This window comes from Tetrahymena thermophila (assembly GCF_000189635.1).
Source record: "Tetrahymena thermophila SB210 genomic scaffold scf_8253855, whole genome shotgun sequence".
Taxonomy (NCBI): domain Eukaryota; phylum Ciliophora; class Oligohymenophorea; order Hymenostomatida; family Tetrahymenidae; genus Tetrahymena; species Tetrahymena thermophila.
This window is the reverse complement of record NW_002475946.1, coordinates 26857-49575: the sequence shown is the minus strand read 5'-3', so window position 1 is coordinate 49575 and position 22719 is coordinate 26857. Positions and strand designations below refer to the sequence as shown.

Genomic DNA, 22719 nt, shown 5'->3' with positions numbered 1-22719 from the left:
TACACATTTAGAGCTAATTTTTGATAAAATAATATTTTCTTTCTGGATAAAATTAAAATTATTAAAATAGATAATAAATAATTTTATAAATTAAATTTAAAAATATTTATGTACAAATTTTAAATAAATAAATAAATTAAACTAAAAAGTAAATTTATTAATTTTTTAAAAAATTATTTTTTACTTAAAGAGAAATTTTAGAAAAAACGTAAATAAGATCCATTAAGCAATTAATTCTATTAAATTTAAATTTAAAATGAGTCTAATTAGATTAAAGATTTTTCATTTCTTTTCTTCTGCTTATTCTTCAATATAGGCTATAAGCTAAATTTTAAATTTCCTATTAATTCTTAGCAAAAAAAATTAATAACTAATCAGTGAAAATATGTATGAGTCAACAGAAAAGAAACAGGTAATTAAAGGAAGGCGTGTATTATGGAAGTGTTTGAATTTGTAGTAGAAAAGAAAATTTTTATCTATTTTTAATAAAAATTTGAACCCAATTAACAAACAAAAAATGTTTGTATGTATTTATTTATTTATTTCATTCATTTTTTATATTTGATCCAATATCCTTAATAGACTGACTATCAATTGATAAATTTGATAATAAAATTGTGAAATTTTCTCATACTAAAAATTCTAATTAAAAGTATAGTGTAAACAAAAGTTCGCAATATATAGATTTTCTAAAATAAATATCCTTTATAATAAATATGTTTAGCCCTTAGAATAATGTAGCAGCAGCCGCAGCAAATCCTTTATAAAGAAACTAAATGCTTTCATAGTTGTTGAGATAGTGCAATTATAATTAAATGTAATTAATAATTTCTAGCAACTATATTAATGTTTTTTTATGATCTATTATAAATTATAGTGGCGCTCTAAACAATACATGCTTTTAAGTATTTAGCTCATACACTGAAATGACTCCTTGCCTTTAGACAATGAGTAAATAAATAAATATTATATTGTAAGTAATTATTTAATAAACATATTATAAATAATATCAAAAGAGGTAGGAAATACAACTTAAAATGTAATTGAACTTGTTGGAAATGGTAAGTAGCAATTTATTTTAGATGCAACAATATTAACTTAAATAAATTATCATTAAAGTTGGCATTAAGTTGAATAATAACACTTATCACGTTCTTACTCATATAGTATTCCCCTTATAGTTCCCTACTTGTCCTCCTGTTATCAGAATTAAGAACATTAATCGTAAATAAATAAATAAATAAATTCTTACTCATATATTTTGTTTAAAATAAAAATATTCAATCAATGAACGTAAACATAATACTTTTTATATAAAATCAGCTGATAAATTCTGCGTTAATGCGAAATACCTACAAAACTACACAAATGATGGCTTCATTACTCTTTATTTGTCTGAGACATAAACTTGGAATCAGCATCAAAATATTGTAAAAATTATTTCTGCTGAATTGCTTTTTGATATTATTGAAAAAAAAAAAAACAAAATAAATTAAATTAAATTTCTTCCTTTCCATTTTAAAAGCAGATAAATAAATTTAAAAAAAAAAAAAATATTTTTGGACAAATGGCTATCTATCGCTCTTTGTCAAAAACTTTGAATAAAATGATTTCTTTTTTAAGGCAATTTTTATTAATTTATATTTTAATAATTGAAAAATTATTAGTTAAGACTTCTATAATAAATGCAAAAAGAACTCTCAGAAGCATTCCCTTTTTATGAGAAAAAGCAATAGTTCTAAAATGGAATGGGATAAGTATAAAGCAATCCCAATAGCCCTTATAACTAATATAACTACTAAAATTAATAACGTCCTCCTAGTTCATTTTAATAAAATACTTATGTAAATTAAGGGGGTTATCAGTAAAATTAATACAATAACATGTATGGAAACTATTAGCAACCACCAAATCCACTATAAATCAACAATAACAATAACAATAATAATTTTGTAGGAGGAAATCAACCTATTTACATGGGAGTAGGTTAATAGCCTTAATACGAATAGTAAGTAGCAGTTAGATTAAAATAGGAACTTGAAGTCACATTAAAAGGAATATTAGAAGAGTTTAATGAAGAAAAAAAATCATCTGATCAGCTCTACAGCATTAAATAAAAGCTTGATGAAAATGAAGTTTCTTGTAATTAGTTGGAGGAAGAAATTAGAATGAAATCAAGTTTAATCCAATAGCAAATTTCAATTCTTTAAGAATTTATCTCTTAAAATGATTCTGCTAGCATAAACAAGGACAATGTATAAAACTTCATCAAAGAATAAAATCCTTTGCAAAACTAGTAAATATTTAGAAAAAATAAATCAAAATTCAATCTAATTCTATTTTTAAAAACAGAATTTTAGAATTAACAAGTGAATAAGAAGCTATTAAAGAAACTATTATATATATTGAAGAAGCCTTTAAGTAAAAAAAAATAGATTTCGAGACATTAATCAAGGTAAAATTATTAATAAATATAATCTCATAATAAGTTTTTTAACTTAAAAATAATTAGTCTATTTAATACTACTCTGAATTAGAATTCAATACTAAATTACTCTTAAAAAAATGTGTGGCAAATTATAAAAAATGATATCATTTTAATCTTAAATTTAATCATTATTTGTAAATTTAGCTGTAAAAAACAAAGCTTCGAAATGAAAATAATTTTTATGATTGTGCTTTTTTAGCTTTATCTATTAATTTTTAAAGAAATTTTGTGTAAAAATATATATATCAATCTATCTATTTTATTCATATCTCTAATTCTAAGTTTTTAAAGTAATATTTTTACAACTATTATAAACAAAGTAATCAAAAATGTTAATGCTTATTTTGCAATACAACTTTGATCTTCTAAAATACTTTTTTGAATTTTAATTGTTTCATTTAACTATTTTAATATTGCCTTGTGTAATTAGTTATTGAAAAAAACAGTTTATTTAATCATTCTTGATATTTAATAAAAGCATATAAAAACTATCTATTTATGAAAATAAAGTCTGTAAAATTGAAAATAAAAGCCTTCAATAAGATAAAGCATAATATGAAACAAAAATATTTTATCTTTTTAAATAAAATTCTAATAGTAATTCATCGAAAAGAGCTGAAAATTTTATTGATTAACTTAATAATAGTCTGTAAGAATTTTATTTATATATATTATATAATTTATCATGCTTTTATGGATCTAAAATAAATTTATTGAATATTTTTACAGTTAATTATGAAAATATTTAAGGATTTTTAATTTTAATAATTTTATCTATCAAAATTAAATACTTACTTTTACTTATTTTATTTAGATTTAAAATCAAGAACTTTTATTTTTGCTTAAATATTTAATTAATTAAATACATAATTAAATTCACTCTTAACATTTATTATTGTATTATCGTTATTGGTAGAATTTATCCATCTAAAAGTATAATTTATACATAATAATTTAGCTAATTAGTGCTTATAGATTAATAAATATATAAATAAAGAAGGTAAATTTTAGATTAAGGGAGAGAGATTAATTGGTAAAGTTCTAATTTAATAAAGAATACCGCAGGTTCGAATCCTCTCAAATCTAAATTTAAATAAGGGTTTAATAAGTTAATTGTCTGTGTAGAAATACATAAGATAAACTATTTAGTTAGTATAGCAATTATTAATTGAATGTATTTAAACCCTAAAGAAATGTTCTCGCGATGGCGAGTTTTAGGCGGAGATATGCCTATAACTTCGTAAAGCAGTACTACAGTCTTCTCTGATAAAAAGGAGAAGATATTTTTTTACCTCAAAATTTAGTTTATAATCCAAAAAACTCAAGTCTATTGATTTGTCTGTCTATAAACTGAATAACCAAATTTCTAAAATGGTTTCATAATTTTTTTGAATGTTTATTAATTGAGAAACTTTTTATTAAAAAGAAATATAACATAGTTTAGAATTAGATAAACATTTCTTTTTTAAGCATAAAATTCTATTAAAAAAGTGAAATAATTATTTATTTTTAGTTTATCAATATTTATGTATTAAAAATATAAAAAATGGTAGGTCTTATTTATTTATGAGTCAGTCAAATATAATTAATTAAATTTAAACTAGAAATAAAATAATTTCATCAATTAAAAATTTATATTTTCGTTGAATAAAAAAATTAATGAAATTTATAATAATCTTTAATGAGCTTATAATAACTTATTTAGATATAAAATAGATTATATTACTTGATTAAGCTATTTTTAGAAATAAATATTTTTCAGGTTATATTACATTTTTAATGAAAATATTAATATCAAATTTTTATTACAAATATTTTTTAGATTAATTTTCTATGTAAATATTGAGTGGATAATTAATTAATTATTATTGGTTTTTTGATAGAAGTTAAATTTTAGTTTTCTTTTCAATCAATCAATAACTATTAGATATCTTTTTATAGGAGAAAAGAATAAATGCTGAGTCATCCTGCCTATATTTCAATACCTGCAGTAATAGTATCAGCTGTCCTTATCTTTCCTATTTATAATTTTTATAGGAGGAGAGAAAGGTAGCAATATAAGTCAAGATCTCCTGTTTTAAGCATAAATTGTTTAGTTTTTGAACTTATTTGCTTTTGGATTATTGTTGCATCATCAATTATCAATTATGATGAAACAAACCCTACTTAAATGAATGTAACTTAATGGTCCTGTCCTAATGATAACTCAGTTGAAAGTTTAAATAGATTTGTGCTTTCAAATAAGTTTTTTATTGCAATATTTACAGCTAGCAAAAACTCTTAAATATTACTATTCATTGCAAGATGTTTTAGGATCACTTGCGCCTACAATATTTAATGGGAAAGGCATTAAAAATTAACTTAGTTCTTTACTAATCAGATATATATTTTGGTTATCATATATATTCTGTGGGCAGCTGTGTTTTTAATGATTTTTTTCTTGCCTTATTTGTCACCTTTCAGTTTTTGGATGATAGAAATTTACACTTCAGATACTGCAAGATACATTTTCAGCTGTATTTTTACTATATATTTCACCTTTTGTGTAATTGCTTTATTGTATTGCCTTTACAAAATAGATCTCACAGATTCAAGATTTAAAATTAAATATGATATCCATTTAATTGTATCCTGCTTCATTTTTACTAATTTATTTTTCTTTGCAACATAGAATGTCCCTTGCTCAAATTCAACTGATTACTATTTTTTAGGCATAAATCCATTTTTTTGGATTGTAATATTATTAGATCTATGGGTTGCTTTGGCTGTAGGATATACAGTAGTTTATGTTGATGCTAAATTACAAGATGAAAACTATGTTTTGATGCATGAAACTAATATTGGAAATATAAAAGGATTTATGTGCTACAAAAATTAGTATGATTGCAAACAAATATTTTTACTTTTTTTAAGTACACTTTCTGATAGAGAATGCAATCGTAACTCTTTTAACCCTCAGATATCATAAGAACATCTCATAAATGCCCCATTAATATATGAATTATTCATTGATATTCTCACTATTGAAATCAACATAAGTAATAACGATTCTGAGTTCAATATTTTACAAGCTTAAAACAACACAAATAATGGAGAAACTTAGATACAAAATTATTTTTAAGCTATAATTTCTGATTATTTTACTCCTAATAAAGTTGATAGCTATTTAGGATAATTATATGGTAATTTTATTGGTTATTTACTTTAATTTATATTTTTTTAGGTTGAATTTTAAAATATATTAAAAACTTTGTATTATTGGATATTTTATTGAATTAATAAAATTCAAAAACATTCATTTTTCAAGTATATTAATGAAAAACTATGTTATATTAATTATATATAGGAATTGATTAACAATGTAAAAGAATAGTAGAATTAATTGAAAAAAATGAGGATAGTACTATTACAATACCTAATCAATTTATTTCATCAATTATGGTTTAAACTGAGGCCTACATAAATGAATTCTTTGAAGCATTTAAGGAAACATCTTCATATCGCTTTATGTCTAGAATATTTGCTCATAACAGTATTTTATCAGAGAGATTGATAAGTTTTAAGTTAATTTCTTGAGATAAGTATGTAATTTTTATTATTTTTATTCAAATATTAATAAATATATTTAAAATATCATAATAGTCAATTTATGTAAATACATATTTTATCATTTATTTAACTATTTTTCTAACTAAATGTTTATTAACTTCATTCAAACAATTTATAATTAATTATCTTAACCTCAAAATTAATTAAATATTAAAATCATTATTAGATACAAAATAATTTAAAAAAATAAAATACTTGTTTGCAATAAATTTTTAGAAGCTAATTTGATTTATGAAGTGCCTGCCTATATATAAATAATTTTATTTTACAAAAATGATAAAAGATATAATCAAGCTAATCAATCTATAAAAATTAAAAGAATTTAATTAATATGTTTGAGAGTGTTTGTTTAATCATATAATAGTGAATGTTTGTTTGATAATAGAAATATTAATTCAGAAAGAAACAAAATATAAATTGAATTTATTTGCTGAATTTCACTTAAATTTTGAAAGATAGAGAGAGAGAGCAACTAAATAATAGAAAAGAATTTTTAAGTAAGAATTAATTAATTAATTGATATTATTAGTTTTTGTATTATATTTATATTATTCAATCTAATTAGCATATAAAGTAAATTGTCTAATATAAGCCAATAATTAATATAGCAGGTAGGTCTGTCTGTCTTTCTTTCTTTCATACAAAAGTGAATAAATATAATTAGTAGCTTAAATAAATAATTTTATAAAATGGATTTGGTTGAGCCTTATATCAAGTTTATTACGGTCTGTGACACGCACATGCATCGACATGAGTATAAAGAAGCGTTTTTGGTCTTAAGCCAAGTCAAGTATTTGATAGAAAAAGTAAATGATCTGCTTTTCGATAATGATTTTAATTCAAGAGCTGCCCTCTGTGCTCTTCTCTACGGCTAGCCAGAAGAAGCTCTCAGATTAACTGAAATGGTCAATTTGAATACTCCTGGTTATTTGCTTGTTTAGGCATTAAGAGGCTGGGCTCTTAAAGAAATCGGATACCAAAAGAGGGCTAATGTTTTATTCAATTATGTGTTGAATTCAGTGCCTGATACAGATTCTGTGATGGATTGTTTAGGAGCAGCTATCAGCAGCAAATTATTAGGAAGCGACTTAAGTAAGTTTTTCTTTGAATTTGCTATTGAGAAATTCGAGACACTAACAGGAAATGATAGAAAATTGAATCTCCTTTGGGGTGTCTTTGCCCATTTAAAAAAGTCAGAGCTAGAAACAGTAATAATATTTTTAATCATAATTTCATTAGACATGTTAGGCAAACAAGCATCTACACAAATGAAATAAAAATTAAGAAATGTCAAATAGAAAATTTTTGAAGATGATTTTAATTGGAGTCTAATTGATAAAATAATTTAATTTTTACATTAAAGTATAAATAATTTTAATGAAATCAAAGAAAATTGTCACAAAAAATTTGGCAGTATTATTAAAAAAACCTTGTAAGTATTTAGATAATTTACCTTTAATCATTATAAAAAAGATAAACCAAAACAAACAAAAATATTATTTGAGATAGATTTTAATATAAATATTTTATCGTTCAATGATTTTAAACTTGCTAAAATATTTTAATAATTTTATTAACATAAAAATTTACAAAAATTATGGTTTAACACTGCAAAATAGATAAATAAATAAATAATCTATTTTTATGTTGAAATATCTTAAAAATTCTGATTAATGTAAAAATTAATTAAATTTCAATTAAAAAGGTTGGAAAAGTTTTTCTTTAGAAATTTAAAAAAAATCTTTGATATTCTTAAAAGTTTTTAATAATTTATTTTAAAATAAGATTTCGTCAGATAGGCAAAAGACTTTATTGAAGAGCTTAGAGCTTACAAAAGAAAGTGCTGAAGTTTATGATTACTTAGGCTAAACTTATTATGCTTAAAAGCAATACGATTTAGCTCTTAAATGCTATTTAAAATCAATAGAAATTAGTCCTAATTGTAATTTTTATAGACATATCAAAGTGAGCTTCATTTATTTCTATACTGGCAGAGAGGAACAAGCTAAAACTTTTGTCTTACGCTTTTTGGAGCAATCAAGAGATCTTTATATATTTTATTGGATTTTATGTCCTTCTATCCAACTCATGAAGTCAAATGAGCACAGTGAATTTGAAAAATATTACAGAATAGGTTTGCTACTTTATTATTCTCAAGTTTACTACTCAAGCTACATTATGCTTTAGAAGGCTAAAGAATATGATCCTTATAATTATAAATTGTGCATTTTCATGTGTATAGTCTAAAGATACCTTGGTCTGTTGGATGAGGCTATTTAAAATTTGGAAGAATTAAAAAATAGCAAATATTAAAACGATATCCCTTTAAATATTATTTTAGCAGAACTGTACACTGTTTCTCAGGATTATGAGAAAGCGGAGGAGATGTATTAAAAAATAATAGAGTTAACTCCAAATAAATCATTTTCTATCTATATATATGTAAAATTTTTGAACAAAATGAATCGCCTAGATGATTCTCTAGTCTAAATTAAGAAAGCAATAGAATTAGAGCCAAGAAAAGTGAAGTTATTGATTATGCAGGCATTAATTTATTCTTCTTTGAAACAACTAGACAAAGCGTATGAAACATATGAGGAAGTCCTTAAAATAAATCCAAATTTGTAAAGCACGAAATATCAGCTTTCTCAAATAAATTTTGTCTTAAATAATTACTAAAAGTCTTTTGATTAAATGATTCAAATAAAAGAAGGAGAAGTTGGCTATGAAAAATGTATTAGTTTATTAGTGAAGCTTTTTATTAGCTATCCTCACGAATTAACTAAAGAGCAATTAGAATATGCAAACACTCACCTCAGGGATAGAATTACACATCATTTAAAAACTCTGGGAGAAAGTAAAAAGCAAAAGAAAAAGGCGACTTAAAAATAAAGTAAAAAAGGTTAGGATTTAGAAAGCAAAGGTAATAACTAAGCAAACGAAAAAGAAGCAAACTTCAATTTATAATAACAAGAAAATGCTAACAGTTAAAATAACTAAGATAATATTGATGAAAACTAAGATAAATCAAAGAATTAAAAAGGGAAAAAAAATAATTCTAAGAAAACCAAAAAAGGTAAAAAGAAAGGTACAAAGAAAGTTGTAGAAGAGTAGGAAGAAATTTAAGAGGAGGAAAACATAAAATATGGCTAAGAAGAAGAGGAAAAGCAAAATAATTAAAAAGATTAAATTGAAGACGAAGAAATAAAATTAGAAAAAGAGTAAAAAAATGAAAAAGCTGATGAGCAATAAGGAGCTGAGGGTGAAAACGAAGATTAAGGTATTGATGAAGAAAGAGAGATTTAAAGGCTATTAGAAGGATAAAGTGATAGCTTAAGTGAACTGGACGAAATAGATTTAGAGATTAATGAGTCATTAACTTCTCCTGGCTCTTCTTCTGAAAGCACTGAAGATTGCTACAGAGAATATTTATAAAAAATAAAAGAAGAAAATATTAAAGATAAGCAGGAAATATATGAAGATTATTCTAATTATTTTCACAAAAACTAGCATTCTTATACAAAGTTACTAAATTAAGCTAGGAAGATTAAAATACAAAATTTATTTGAGGGAAATGATATTGATTAAATTTTGGCAGATGAATTGGATAAATTAAAAATATAAAACAATAATGAAGAAAATGATTAAATTCTAATTGAAGAAAATAATTAAAATGCAGACGATGAAATTCCTGTTCAAGATAATAATGAAAATTTGAATAATAACTTAGAGCAAGAGAATGAAGAATAAAAAACAGAGGAAAATGCCTAAGAAGGATAAAGTTAAAATAACTAAATTGAAGATGAAGAAGTTAAAAATTCTATTAAAAAGAAAAAAATTAAAAATAAAATTGTTTCAAATAAAAATAAAAGTAAAAAAATACTTCAAAAAAAGTCTAAATTGAAAATAAAAAATAGCTCAAAAACTAAATAATCTTAATAAAATGATGTCAAAGTAGCTAAAAAGGTGAAAAAAGTAATAACAAAAACCAAAACATAAAATTAAAATGAAAATTTAAAAAAGTAGAAGAAATAAAAAAATGTAAAAATATTGGAAAAAAAAGAGAAGAAGGAAAAAGCAGATGAAAAAGTGATTAAAAAATAGTAAAATGATAACTAAAATAGTATAAAAAAATAAAATATTTAAAAACAAAAGCCTTAGTTAAATATAAAGAGTTAAATTGAGTAAAAATTAAAAGAATCAAAGAAAAATTAAAATAAGGTAGATACTAGCAAACTAAAAGTGTAAAAAGAAGTTATATTTAGAAAAACTAGAAGTTAGGCGTCTACCAAAGATCCCTTAACTAATAAAAAGGTTAAATCTTCTACACTAGAAACAACGAAGCAAGCTAAATAAAATGAGAAGTAATCTATTAGTAAAGAGTAAAAAACTTCATCTAAAGTTAAAGTTTCAATTTTAAAGACTAAAACAAAAACAGTTAAAAAATAAACTAAAGTTGTCTTAAAATAAATTAAACAGAAGAAGAAAATAGTTAAAAAAACAGAAATAATTAAGAAGGCAATTAAAAAAGATATGACAAAAAGAATTTTAAGATCATCAACAAAAAAAGATTAAAAAAGCTGATATTTATATTATATTTTAAAATCATTTAATTTTAGGCTTTAAATTTTATGTTGTAAATTTCTAAAAAATACTTTATTTTAAATTTTAAAAAATTTCGATTAAACTAATCTTTTTTTTATAAATCAAACTACTTTTTTAAAATACTTATTTATTAGTTAAGTTTATAAATAAAAATTCTTCCTTTCATCTTATACTATTTTTAAATTCAACACTTATTAAGAGATTTTATGAGTTTGAATGAAATAATTAATAAAGATTTCTTAAAATTTTAATTTTTCTGATTTTTTATTACTTATTATGAATTTATCTTTTATTTTACAATTTTCTGTTTCTTAAAGGTTTTTTATTTACACACTAAATTTTAAAAAAGTTAAATTAATCTAGTTTCTTTTTTTCGAAAGATTAATAAAAAGAATATTATTTTTTTATTCTTACAGTTCTAAAATAACTGTTTCTTAAATAATATACAGACTTATCTTAATTATTTCAAATTAAACTAAATAAAATGGTTTATTATGACTAAATTGTTATGTCTTTATTTTTTATATAGAACTTATTATCTCTTTTAAGATTTGTGAGACAATCTATATATAAGCTCATTCATAGCATGTATAAATAATAAGTGATATTTGAAGGTTTTTATGACTTTTTAATGAAAAATATAAATAATGTTATAAAATTTATTAAATATTTTGCTCTTTTTCATTAAAATTAATATTATATTTATGATTAACAATTTAATATATTTATTTACATGTTTAATGTTATTTATTGGTTTATTGTCAAATATTTAGTAAGATTTATAACCCAAAAAATAATTAAATTGAATATTTGATTTAGATATTAAATCTGATTGAAAATAAATAGAACAAATCATTTCAGAAATTAAACAAAATTATAATTATTAATAAAAAAAATATTTTTCTAGGCACAGTGAAATCTGATATGAATAAGTTATCAAAAAGACCTATTATATCATATGATCAAAGTAATTAACAGGAAGGTAGCTTTTTAAAATAAGTCTAATTGAGAACTAATTTATTCTAAATGAGCAATACTATAAATACAAAGAATGATGTTTAATAATAAATAATTATTTACCATTACAGTATAAAAATAATTCCTTCTACTTGCATAAGAGTGAAAAAACTTTTATGGCAAGCTCGAGAACTGTTATAAAATGTATATGGTAGAAACTTTATCTCAAATCAAGAAATTTATTCTTTTAAAAAGGTTGAAGAAAATTAGAAAATATATATAGAAATTGAAAATATTATTTATTGCTTAAAAATATTCTATAGAAGAGAGATAGAATTAAATTTAACAGAAAGCAATTAAATAAATTAAAATAAAACTTTATAAAAAAAGATATCTAGTCTAGCAATATAAAGTATAAGCGCTATTTACAAATCAGTTTATAAATAATTTCAAAAAGACATTCTTAAACAGACTGGACTTGCTAAAAATGATTGCAAACAATTAGACCATTATAATTTTTAATGCTTTTTTAGAGAATAGATTAATTATAGAGCAAATTTAAATGAAGCAATCTTGAGTGATTAAAATCTTAGCTCCTTGCTAAAAGATGTTAAGAATCAAAAGAATGTTGAAGATATTATTTTAGGAAAATATGTGAGGATGAAGCACTAATTAAACAAACTGTATTAAATATAAAGAATTGACTATACTAAGAATCCACTAAGTACATTCTATTGTGCGAAGTATAAGTAAAATATGACATTTTAGAAGTATTATAAGGAAAGGTACAACTTAGAAATAATAGATTTGAATTAGCCTTTGTTTGTTGTAAACATAAAAAAACAGTCAATTTAGCCTATCGATTAACATATTAAATATCAAGAAATTTATTTAATTCCAGAATTTTGTTTGATTTTTTTCCAACTAAAACCTCAAAAATTCAACAAAATTAAACAAATTCAAGTTAATTTGAGATAAAAGATTTATTATCTAAAATTTTTATAAAAATTACAACACGAAACAGGAATATAAATTAGCAAAGAAAGTTGCACTGTAAATGCATATGCATTAAATCCACCAAAATTAATTTTTTAAAAGAATAAAAAATTTATTGATTTAAAAAATTCTAAAACTAATTTTAATATATCCAACTAAATATTAAGTAATATATCATTCAAAGAATGGATTTTTATATATCCAAAAAGTGATGCAAATTTGTGCTTATAATTATCATAATAAATTTAAGAATAAGGTCAAGTGCTAGGAATTAGAATTCCTCAACCAACTATGATATAAATGAAAAGGCACAATCTTTCAGATGGAATAAATTTATTGGAGAATTACTTTTTAGTGAATTAAGTACCTTAATTTATTCTTTCTTATGTAAATTTTAACCATCCAAGACAATAAACTTTTTACTAAGAACTGAAATTATATTTGTATGCTACTGTAGCCATTGAGCACTAGCATTTCAATGATGATTTTTCTTGCCATAAAAATAAAAATGCTGCTATTTCTTCTCTAATTATCTAAATTGCTTCTAAATTAGGATATCCTTTATGGTAAACACACATTCCTAATCAAATATTTAATAAAACAATGATCATAGCAATCGCAGTAGAGCAAAAAACACTCCATCGTAAATTAATAAATTACATGAAAAAATTATTTAATTTTTAATTAATTCAATCAAGATTATTGATTAGTTTTTAATTTAAAATAATTTTATAGTTAATAAATAATAGCAAATGATAGCAGTTGTTACCACAATAAGCAAGGATTTTACTTAAATGCACTCAGAGATTTTTTTTAATGAGATATAAAATGGACCAATTTCAATACTCTCTAAAATTATTTTGAGCTCTATAAAGAATTATGTTTTAAATACAAAACAACTTCCTGATTAAATAATAATATATAGATAAGGTTTAATAGAACCTTCCTTATAAATAGAAAAGGAATCTATTATAAATGGTTTTAGGCTTTTTAAGGAAGATTATTAACCTAAATTTGCTTATTTTTGTGTTAGTTAATCCAAAAAGCAATAGATTTTCTCTTAAAGTGACTAAAAGATGGATATCACCGGAAGTGTAATTCCTTTGGTACAAAATAATTAAGTGAAATTTGAGTTTTTTCTTTGTTCTAAGATTATCTAAGAAGGTTTTAGCATACCAACAAGATATTCATGCTTATATGATGATACTTTAATCTCATAAGAGTAGCATTGGCAATTTACTTATTACTAATGCTTCAATTACTTTAATTTTCAAGGAGCATTAAAGATACCAGCACAACTTAAATATGCTTGTAAGCTATTAAAATTTAGAAAATATGTTATGGAAATTGATCCATCCAAAGACTTAAAGCAAAGCTTTTACTATATTTGAAAATTTTAATCTAAAGTGAATTACTCATATCTAAATGGATGGATACTAAAATAATAATCTAATAAATTAATTATTAATTAGAATTAATTAATAATCTTTAAAATTTAAATAAATAAAGTAGCTTTTTTATCTAATACAATGTATTTGAATTATATATTTCTAATAAAAATCCTATTTTAATAATAATCAATCACTTTATGTAAAATATCTCATTTTTAAAACACAATTATGTATAATAAAAACTATCTTAAGTTGTGCATGCTTTTAATAAAAAAATATATATTAATAAAAATTGGCAATCTAATTTTATTAAATTATTTTGATTATTTAAAAATCAAAATTAAAAAAATTCGACACCTGTGAGAATTGAACTCACGCTCCCAGAGGGAAACGGCTTAGCAGGCCGCCGCCTTAACCACTCGGCCAAAGTGTCCTTCATAACATTAATTTTTTTCAGTGAGATAATTTATTATGACCATTTTCAGCTCAATCAATGATTTCATTAAAATCACATAAAAAACTTTTTGATAAATCCTTAGCTAAATTTATAAATGAAAAAATAATTTTATTACCTTATTATCAAATTACTTAATATTGAGCTATGTAATGGGGAAGGGGGGATGGATCTCACCTAGGAATGTATTCATTTTTGAATTGAGTTGGTTTATAAATAAGTTTTACTTTATTTATTCACTCATCACCCATAATCCCTTCCCTCCTCTAATAAGTCAGCTAATATCTAAACATTTTGTGGTAATGCTTACATTATTAAAATCATAATTTAATTTAATAAAATTGCAAAAATATTAAATTTTCTAATAATTATTTAAATTCAAAAATTAATGCATCAGATATGAATTTTTATAAAACATGCTAAATTTACCTCAGTCAGTGTGATTAATTTCAAATATTTTCTTTCCATAGCAACAAATATTAATTATTAAATTATTTTTTAATTCAAAATAAATTTATTAATATTGAAAAAACTATGTATGAAAAAGCTCTTGATATATTTATTTATTTTAACCCTTACTAGAATTAAAAATACTTTATTAAATATTAACTTTTTAATTTGTACTTATAAACATTTAATTTATATGTTTTTCAAGAACCAAAAGATACTTAATTATTTTATCTAATTAATAAAAAATTCGACACCTGTGAGAATTGAACTCACGCTCCCAGAGGGAAACGGCTTAGCAGGCCGCCGCCTTAACCACTCGGCCAAAGTGTCCTTCATATCATTGATATTAAGTAATTTTAAGATACTAAATAGGAAATAATTTATCACTTTGTTTATTATTTTATAGATTAATATGTATGTAATAATATTATTAAATTATTTTTTACTATCTAAATAATATAAAAATCAACTAAAATATTATCAGAAAATAGAAACATGAAACAAATAATTAAGTTTCATAGTCAAATTAAAATATTTTAGCTTTTTATCAATAAAAATTTTAAATTTAGCTCAACAAAATAGCTTTTATTATAATTTAAAATAAAAATTTACTTCCAGCAAAGAAAAATGTTTCTATTACATAGCTAACACCTGTAAATATGTATAAATTGTAATATTTTTAAATCAAATTACTACTAAATAATCAATTGAAGATTTTAAAAATCTATTTTGAAATAAAAATTCGACACCTGTGAGAATTGAACTCACGCTCCCAGAGGGAAACGGCTTAGCAGGCCGCCGCCTTAACCACTCGGCCAAAGTGTCTTTTTATACACGATTTGAATACTTCTTGAAGTTATTTAAATCTGATAATTTTTTTTTAATAGTACTATTTTTTTTAATGACCATTCAATCAATAATATATTTGTGAATACTAATTAATAATGTCTCATTTTATTTTTTATAATTTCAATATCTTAAAGGATGAATGTATTTATTTATTTAATATTGACCTATAAATCATAATAAGAGATCAAGTTATTAATTTTTTTAACTATTACAATACAAATAAAGAAACAAATTTTTTTGTTCAAAATATTTATTTTTAATTGGGTATCTTACTGATTAAAAAAAAATATATTTTGCATATTCAATCTATCTACTAGAAAATATTATTTAAATATCTTTTAATTAATTAATTAATATTTTAACTCAGTAAATAATAATAAGAATAATCAAAAATATTAAAAGTAGAAACTTTGAATAAAAAGAATAAAAGTTTATCACTTAAATTTTTACAAAACTAAGTAGAAAAAAATAGACTCAATTATTAATCAATTAATTAATTAATTAGGTTTATATATTTAAGTATCAGCTATTCTATGAGTTCTAAAATTTATTAAATAATTTATGTTATCAAAGTAAGAAAAAATTACTATGATTAGTTACTAATAGTTATGTTTAATTAATCTGACATTATTTTTAGAAAAAATACAAGAAATTATGCATTAGGTCTTGTTAATAAATTTAGTTTACATTATTTTAAATTAAAATATAAAAAAGACTTATTTAATATTTTGGTGATTGTATGATTTATCTATTAAAATACTAGATTATTAATAAGCAATCACTTGATTGATTTATTAAAACAATTAAGAAGAATAAGAAAGGATGAAACAACTAATAATCAGGCTCCTTGTTATAGTATCAATACCTATAATAATTGGAGTAGCTTTGGTTTTATCTACATTCTATATACTATTATGGGAAGCCTTAGATTAATGGTAACCATTAATAATTTAAGCAAATAAAAAATCACTTGATATAGTCTACTCAAATGCTTAATTAATTACATCCTTCTTCAACTACTAATATTATTAATTAAATATGTTAGGGAATTAGAAAGCAATTCTTGGATAAACTAAACGCAGTAATAAGTGCTATATAATTAAGTTTTTTCTCAATAAATTTTGCAGGAATATAGCTTTAATTAGGTAGAATAAGGCTTATTTTTTGACATATTTTGTTATTAAATGCTAAAATAATATTAAAATAATTATTGAACATTTTTTATAACATTAATAGCTGGAAATACACATGGTCATCATTAAGTCATTACTTTAAAAATTTGATTCATCTTAAATTAAATGTAAATCTAAAATTATTTTAATAATTAATTAACTTTTTATTAATGTCTAAAGAAAACTATGATGCAGTTTTTTCTATCTGCTCTTATAGAGAATTTACTTTTAATTAGTGCTCCTAATAGATATACAAATAGCTTAACTAGAGTTTGTTTTATGGTGATCTCTATTTTGTAAGGTCTATTTTCAAATTTAACTTACTTACACCTGAATAAAAATATTTCATACAAATGGTAAACAAACAAGATTAGACTTAATAAATATATTGTTATGTTGTTTAATTAATCATAGAATAATTACATTTCTTTTTATGCAAGAGCTGCTTTTATGGCTTCGCAAACTAATGGAATTATTTAACTCAATTATATTTACAACTCTGACACAACTTCCGTCCTAACAGGTGTCCCTTCTTAGTAATTATATTATTTAATCAATTAGTCATTTACTAAAAATTTTTACTTTTAAGGTCATTTAATTTCACTGATTCACAGTATGAAACATGTTTTGGAAGTAGCTTTGTAGAACCTTATGATCCTAGATGTAGAAGTTGGTATTAATATGCTTAATAAAATCAAGGTAGATTTTATTAATATTTAAAACAAATAAATACCCTTAAATAACTTTAAATATAATTATTTTTTTCAATCAAATGAAAAAATATTTTAAATTAATATTTTTCTGCTTATAATTAAAGTTAAGCGAATATAATATATTTCTATTATTACTATTATAATTATTATTAAATTTATATAGGAAATTTTATATACTAGCCTTATTAAGATGCGGTAGTAGGAAACTTATTGATGACTCTCTCTAGCTAAGTAAAAAAAGAAAATGCATTTTATTCAGTCTTGAGCATAGATTTTTTAATATAAAATCTAATATCTCTATTTAATAGTAATCTAAGTATTGAATCTTATCCTGTCCTAATCCATGAATTTGATGCAAGAGTATTTTTTTTTTAAATATGTATATTTATTTTAATTGCTTTTCTTAATTTATTAAATAATAAATTAGGTATTGTATCATCCACTATAAGTTTTCTACAAAACCATATCTTGGCCAGATATAGAATTCTTCAATATTAATTAGTTCTGTAGTAAAAATAAAGAAGAAATGGAACTATGTCTTTCTTAAAAACAAAAATTATCACAATAAGTTAATTAAACAATAGAATTCATAAAAACAGGGAATTATTCTATAGAGTAGTAAATTAATTTAGGTAGATTGTATCAATATTGGGAAAGATTTGGATAAAAATAGTAATATTTTTGTTTTTATTTATAATTACTACATTTCCATAAAAATTATTTAATATACCTTAAAATATTTTCTAAGCTTTCTTAAATTTTAGAATAAAATTGAAAATTAAAATGAGAAAAAGGTATAAAAATCTAAATAAATTTTACAAATGATTTGGTTTAAAATAATTAAAAATGCAATATATCCTTCCATCCATCCATCCTAAAATTAAAAAAGTCTTTATAAAATTAAATAGAAATTTTAAATCTCAATTAATTAAATTATTTTATAAGAATTAGTCTGATCTTTCCAATATAGAGCAAGCTTAGAGGACTGAATAATTAATAGCCATATTCATATGCAATAATTTTGATAGTAAAAGTAATTATAGATAATAGCGATAAATTTAAAATATTTAATCTTTTAGACATAAACATTATAAGAATACCTTTAATAGTTGAGTTTGTTTCAGTAAGTGCTATAATAATAATTTTTTTAATTAACTATGGCTACTTTTTAGTATACTAAATACAATAGCCTATTTAAATATTAATTATGTTTTTAAAAAGGAGTCATATGCAGTAAATTTCTAGTTAATAATAATCCAGTATCGCAACAATAAAATAATAAAAATTAAAAAATCAATTTTCATCATAATTAAACTCTACTAAAAAAAAGCCAAATTAATCAATATTTAGCAACATTATTCAAAAAAAGAAAATTGATGAAAAAAATACTTAGATTTAAGTTTCATTAAATGACCACTAAAATCTATAAAGCATATATAATTTAGGATTAAATATTACACAGCCACTTTCTCTTGATAAAACTTTAGATGAAAATCAAAGATTTTATACTAATTCTAAATAACAAAAAACTAATAAATAAAATTTTGAAGATTTTAACTCGAGAGCTGATAATAACGAGAATTGCACTTTACAGAATTTTACAACAAAATAAACTTTTTAAAATTCAAAGTATATATCAATTTAATAAGTTAATCAATGCTAATTTACATATATTAATGATATTCATTAAAATTAAATTGCAGAAGATTCATACGAAAATTAAAATTATTAATCACCTCGAACTAACCACTCTGTATCAATTCTAAAAAATAATAGACTAACAATGTAAAGTGATTATATTACTCAACTAGAGAGCGTGTAACAAAGAAATAAGGAAGAAGATAAAAACAAGATCCTCAAAGGATTAAAACCTCTATTTTTAGAAATGAAGATTATAAAAAAGGTTTTTTAGAACTTAGAAAGTGTTATCAATTATTAGATTGACTCTTAAAACTAGAACTCATAAGACACAATCAACAGTCTTTTCCACTTTGCAAAGGCTAAAAAAACATTTTAAAATCTTAAAAATTTAACTGGGCTTAGCAGATGCTATTTTAATTTAGGACTAATTTATCTTTTAATGAATGAATATAGTTTAGCTTCAGAATATTTTGAGTCATCCGTTTAATAAGGAATTGAAGTAATTGGTATTGATTATGAAAACATTCTCAATTTAAAAATAGTTAAATCTGAAGACAGTATTTAAAATTAGATATTGATTTTATCTAAAAGGATATTTTCGAAAGCTTATTGTTTGAAACAATAAGCTCTTTAATAAATATATTTTATTAATGATCAGCATGAAAAAGAAAATGTATAAAACTATTAATAAAATTAATAATAATGCTAACCTAATTAATAATCTAATTTAACTAAGAACCAATTTATAAAACAAACACTGCAAAAATCTTTAAATTTGTTTTTAGCAGTTTAAAAAATAGTTTAAAATAGCTTTGAATGCTTTTCACATATTTTCAAAATTTATTTATTATAAGAAATAACAGAAGTGATAATTCATTTAAATCAGAAGGATTAAATTTAAAAATATTTTAATAAAATAGAAGAAATTTTATAACAATTAAATGAAAATCCTAAATAAACAGATGGACCATTTAAAAAAATATCTTTTAATAAATCTATTTAATTTTCCTATAAGAATTTATATTAAAGAAATTATCTAGACGAGGTATCTTAAATTAAAGAACTCTAAAAGAGTAGATAATATTTTTTATAAGGTTTAAAAGAAAAGGTAAATTAGAATTACTTAACTGCGATTTTGCATTTTACAAGGTCTATTGAGGAAGGTACTCATTACAATCCATCAATGAGGAAGAAAGCAATATATCAAATTAATGAATTATTTTCTAATCTTTAATTTAAATAAATTAATGTTGAATAAAAATACTTGAAATATGAATAAAACATATCAATAGATTTAGTCATTTTACTTCAACTTGAATTTTAGTTGCAATACTCTACTTTTGAGTCTTGTTTAGAAAAAATTAAAAAATCTAATTTCTTTAGAAGTTAAGATAGAATTAAAATAATTGTTTATCACTCAGATTTGGATGTTTATATTCCATTTACAATAATTAAAGATGATTAAATTTGGAAAATGGTTTTAGATTCATTAAAAAATATCACTAAAAATATTACTCAAGATATAAAAAAATGTTACAAATAACTAAGTTGGTAATAGGCTTTATTCTTTTGCCTTGGCTAACATTAATAATACAGTAAAGAAGATTTAATGTACTTAAAACAAATCTATTAATGGAATAAAAATTAAACAGATGATACACCAATTTAAGCTTATTAAAAAGAAGAAACGGAATATAAATTAGAATAAAAAAGCTATCGAAAAAAAATAATTCTTCTGTTCTCAAAGTAATAATAAAATGATGATTTTAATTTTGAAATAAAAAAAACCATTAAAATCAAATTATCCAACTAAGAAAAACCTATAATCTTCCATTTTAAAGAATACTCTGATGCTGGTTATCAAAAGTAAACATACTCTTCCCAACATTTTAACTATGAATGTTTTTTAGACGAAAATATACTCATCACTAAGCTAACCTAATAAAGAGAACTATAAAATTTTAATAATCAAAATGAATTTTTAACTATTTTAAATAACTCATGATCGATCATACACATATAATTTATTTATTTATTTGTTTGTTTTATTAATTACTTAAAAATGCATTCAGTATATTTTTATAAATTTCAAAGATTTTCTTATCATTTTTAAAAATTTGATTTATGAAATGAAGTAAAAACTTAAATAAAAAACTGTATGAAAACACAATAAATAAATTTAATTTTTTATTGATTTTTATATAAATTATCAATAATATTAGTCTATCCTCTACCTATTATACTTATCTATTTCAAAGATAAATTTTTATTAAACAATTCTAGTTAAGAGTAGTAACATATTCCCAAAATCAATAATAATTTGCTTAGTAAAATAAGTAGAAGTCAAGAGTAATTTATATATGTATTAATTAACATTAAGTATATTTAATTATAAAATAAAAGTAGGAATAACAAACATAATTAGTAGTTTTTAATTAGTATGAAATATATAATTTTAAGACTTATAGCAACTGTGTCACTGCCTATAATAATTGGAGTTGGATTAGTACTGGGAATCTATTATAATATTTTATTAAAAGCTCTGAACGAATGGTATGTATGCTTTGTATTCTTAAATAACTTTATTTTCATTTCAAAAGAGGATTTTTATATTAGAATTATAATAGCGCGCATAAGAATAAATATTTTGAAAATATAGGGAGGAAGATAGTATTTAATGGATAAATTAATTGCAGTAGCAGACATTAAAAAATTCTGCTTATTCTTCATAAGTTTTACTTGAGTATAGTTTTAATTAGGTAAATTATTTTGTAATATTTCTGACATTTAATTTTTTAATGTGAAAACAATAATAATAAATAGCTAGAATTGCATATGGTAGTAGTTGCTGGCTTAATAAAAAAATATTAGAATTAAGAAATTATTTGTATGATATTATATAAAAATTAATTAAATGTTTTCTTAAATTCTTTTAAAAAAAAGTTAATCCTAAAACAATATTTACTGTTTGCTCTTATAGAGAGTTCATTTTTAATGAATGTCCTTAATTTGTCTATGACTAATTGAATGAAAGTATATTTTATGCTGACCTTTATTTTGTTAGAAGCTAATTTAAATTCAATTTACTAACTCCATAGTAAAAATATTTCATCAAAACTGTAATTAATCACCACATTTTTAAAATAAATAAATAAATAAATACTTACTTTTTCAGATTATATTTAAGTTTTTTACATTTTTAACTTAGAATGATTTTATATCTTTTTATGGAAGAGCTGCATTTTAAGCATCATACACATAAGGTTTGATATAAATTAGTAATATTTATAATTCTGATAATACTGGTGTTTAATAACCAATGCCCTCAGTGTAAATTTCATATTTTTAAATTTAATTAACATATTTAGATAGATAATCATTTTATTTCTAAAAT

The 22719-nt window shown here is 21.7% G+C and overlaps 5 protein-coding genes across 5 annotated transcripts; all 5 read left to right on the top strand. All coding sequences in view use genetic code 6, as the record gives it.

Moving 5' to 3' along the window:
• Window positions 1-617: 617 nt before the first annotated feature.
• On the top strand, window positions 618-2590 carry TTHERM_01132890 (tumor susceptibility protein, putative; the record flags this gene model as incomplete). Its single annotated transcript, XM_001027586.3, has 8 exons — window positions 618-817; window positions 878-951; window positions 1017-1061; window positions 1120-1224; window positions 1324-1430; window positions 1668-2296; window positions 2353-2455; window positions 2513-2590. Exons 1-8 carry the CDS (start codon window positions 717-719, stop codon window positions 2588-2590), a joined length of 1242 nt encoding a protein of 413 aa, XP_001027586.1. The 5' UTR covers window positions 618-716.
• A 1852-nt stretch (window positions 2591-4442) lies between these two features.
• TTHERM_01132880 (transmembrane protein, putative) lies at window positions 4443-6064 on the top strand (the record flags this gene model as incomplete). The annotated part of the gene is made up of 2 exons (XM_001027585.1): window positions 4443-5670; window positions 5835-6064. 2 exons carry the CDS (start codon window positions 4443-4445, stop codon window positions 6062-6064), a joined length of 1458 nt encoding a protein of 485 aa, XP_001027585.1.
• A 722-nt stretch (window positions 6065-6786) lies between these two features.
• On the top strand, window positions 6787-10681 carry TTHERM_01132870 (tetratricopeptide repeat protein; the record flags this gene model as incomplete). The annotated part of the gene is made up of 2 exons (XM_001027584.3): window positions 6787-7305; window positions 7883-10681. The coding sequence occupies 2 exons, from the start codon at window positions 6787-6789 to the stop codon at window positions 10679-10681; spliced, it is 3318 nt and encodes a 1105-aa protein (XP_001027584.3).
• Window positions 10682-11576: 895 nt separating this feature from the next.
• TTHERM_01132860 (piwi domain protein) lies at window positions 11577-14243 on the top strand. Its single transcript, XM_001027583.2, has 2 exons — window positions 11577-13298; window positions 13391-14243. The coding sequence occupies exons 1-2, from the start codon at window positions 11627-11629 to the stop codon at window positions 14044-14046; spliced, it is 2328 nt and encodes a 775-aa protein (XP_001027583.2). The 5' UTR covers window positions 11577-11626; the 3' UTR covers window positions 14047-14243.
• Window positions 14244-16621: 2378 nt separating this feature from the next.
• Window positions 16622-21330, top strand: TTHERM_01132820 (tetratricopeptide repeat protein; the record flags this gene model as incomplete). The annotated part of the gene is made up of 9 exons (XM_001027582.2): window positions 16622-16734; window positions 16845-16944; window positions 17036-17099; window positions 17152-17327; window positions 17386-17507; window positions 17561-17670; window positions 17848-18044; window positions 18112-18356; window positions 18630-21330. The coding sequence occupies 9 exons, from the start codon at window positions 16622-16624 to the stop codon at window positions 21328-21330; spliced, it is 3828 nt and encodes a 1275-aa protein (XP_001027582.2).
• Between the last annotated feature and the right edge of the window lie 1389 nt (window positions 21331-22719).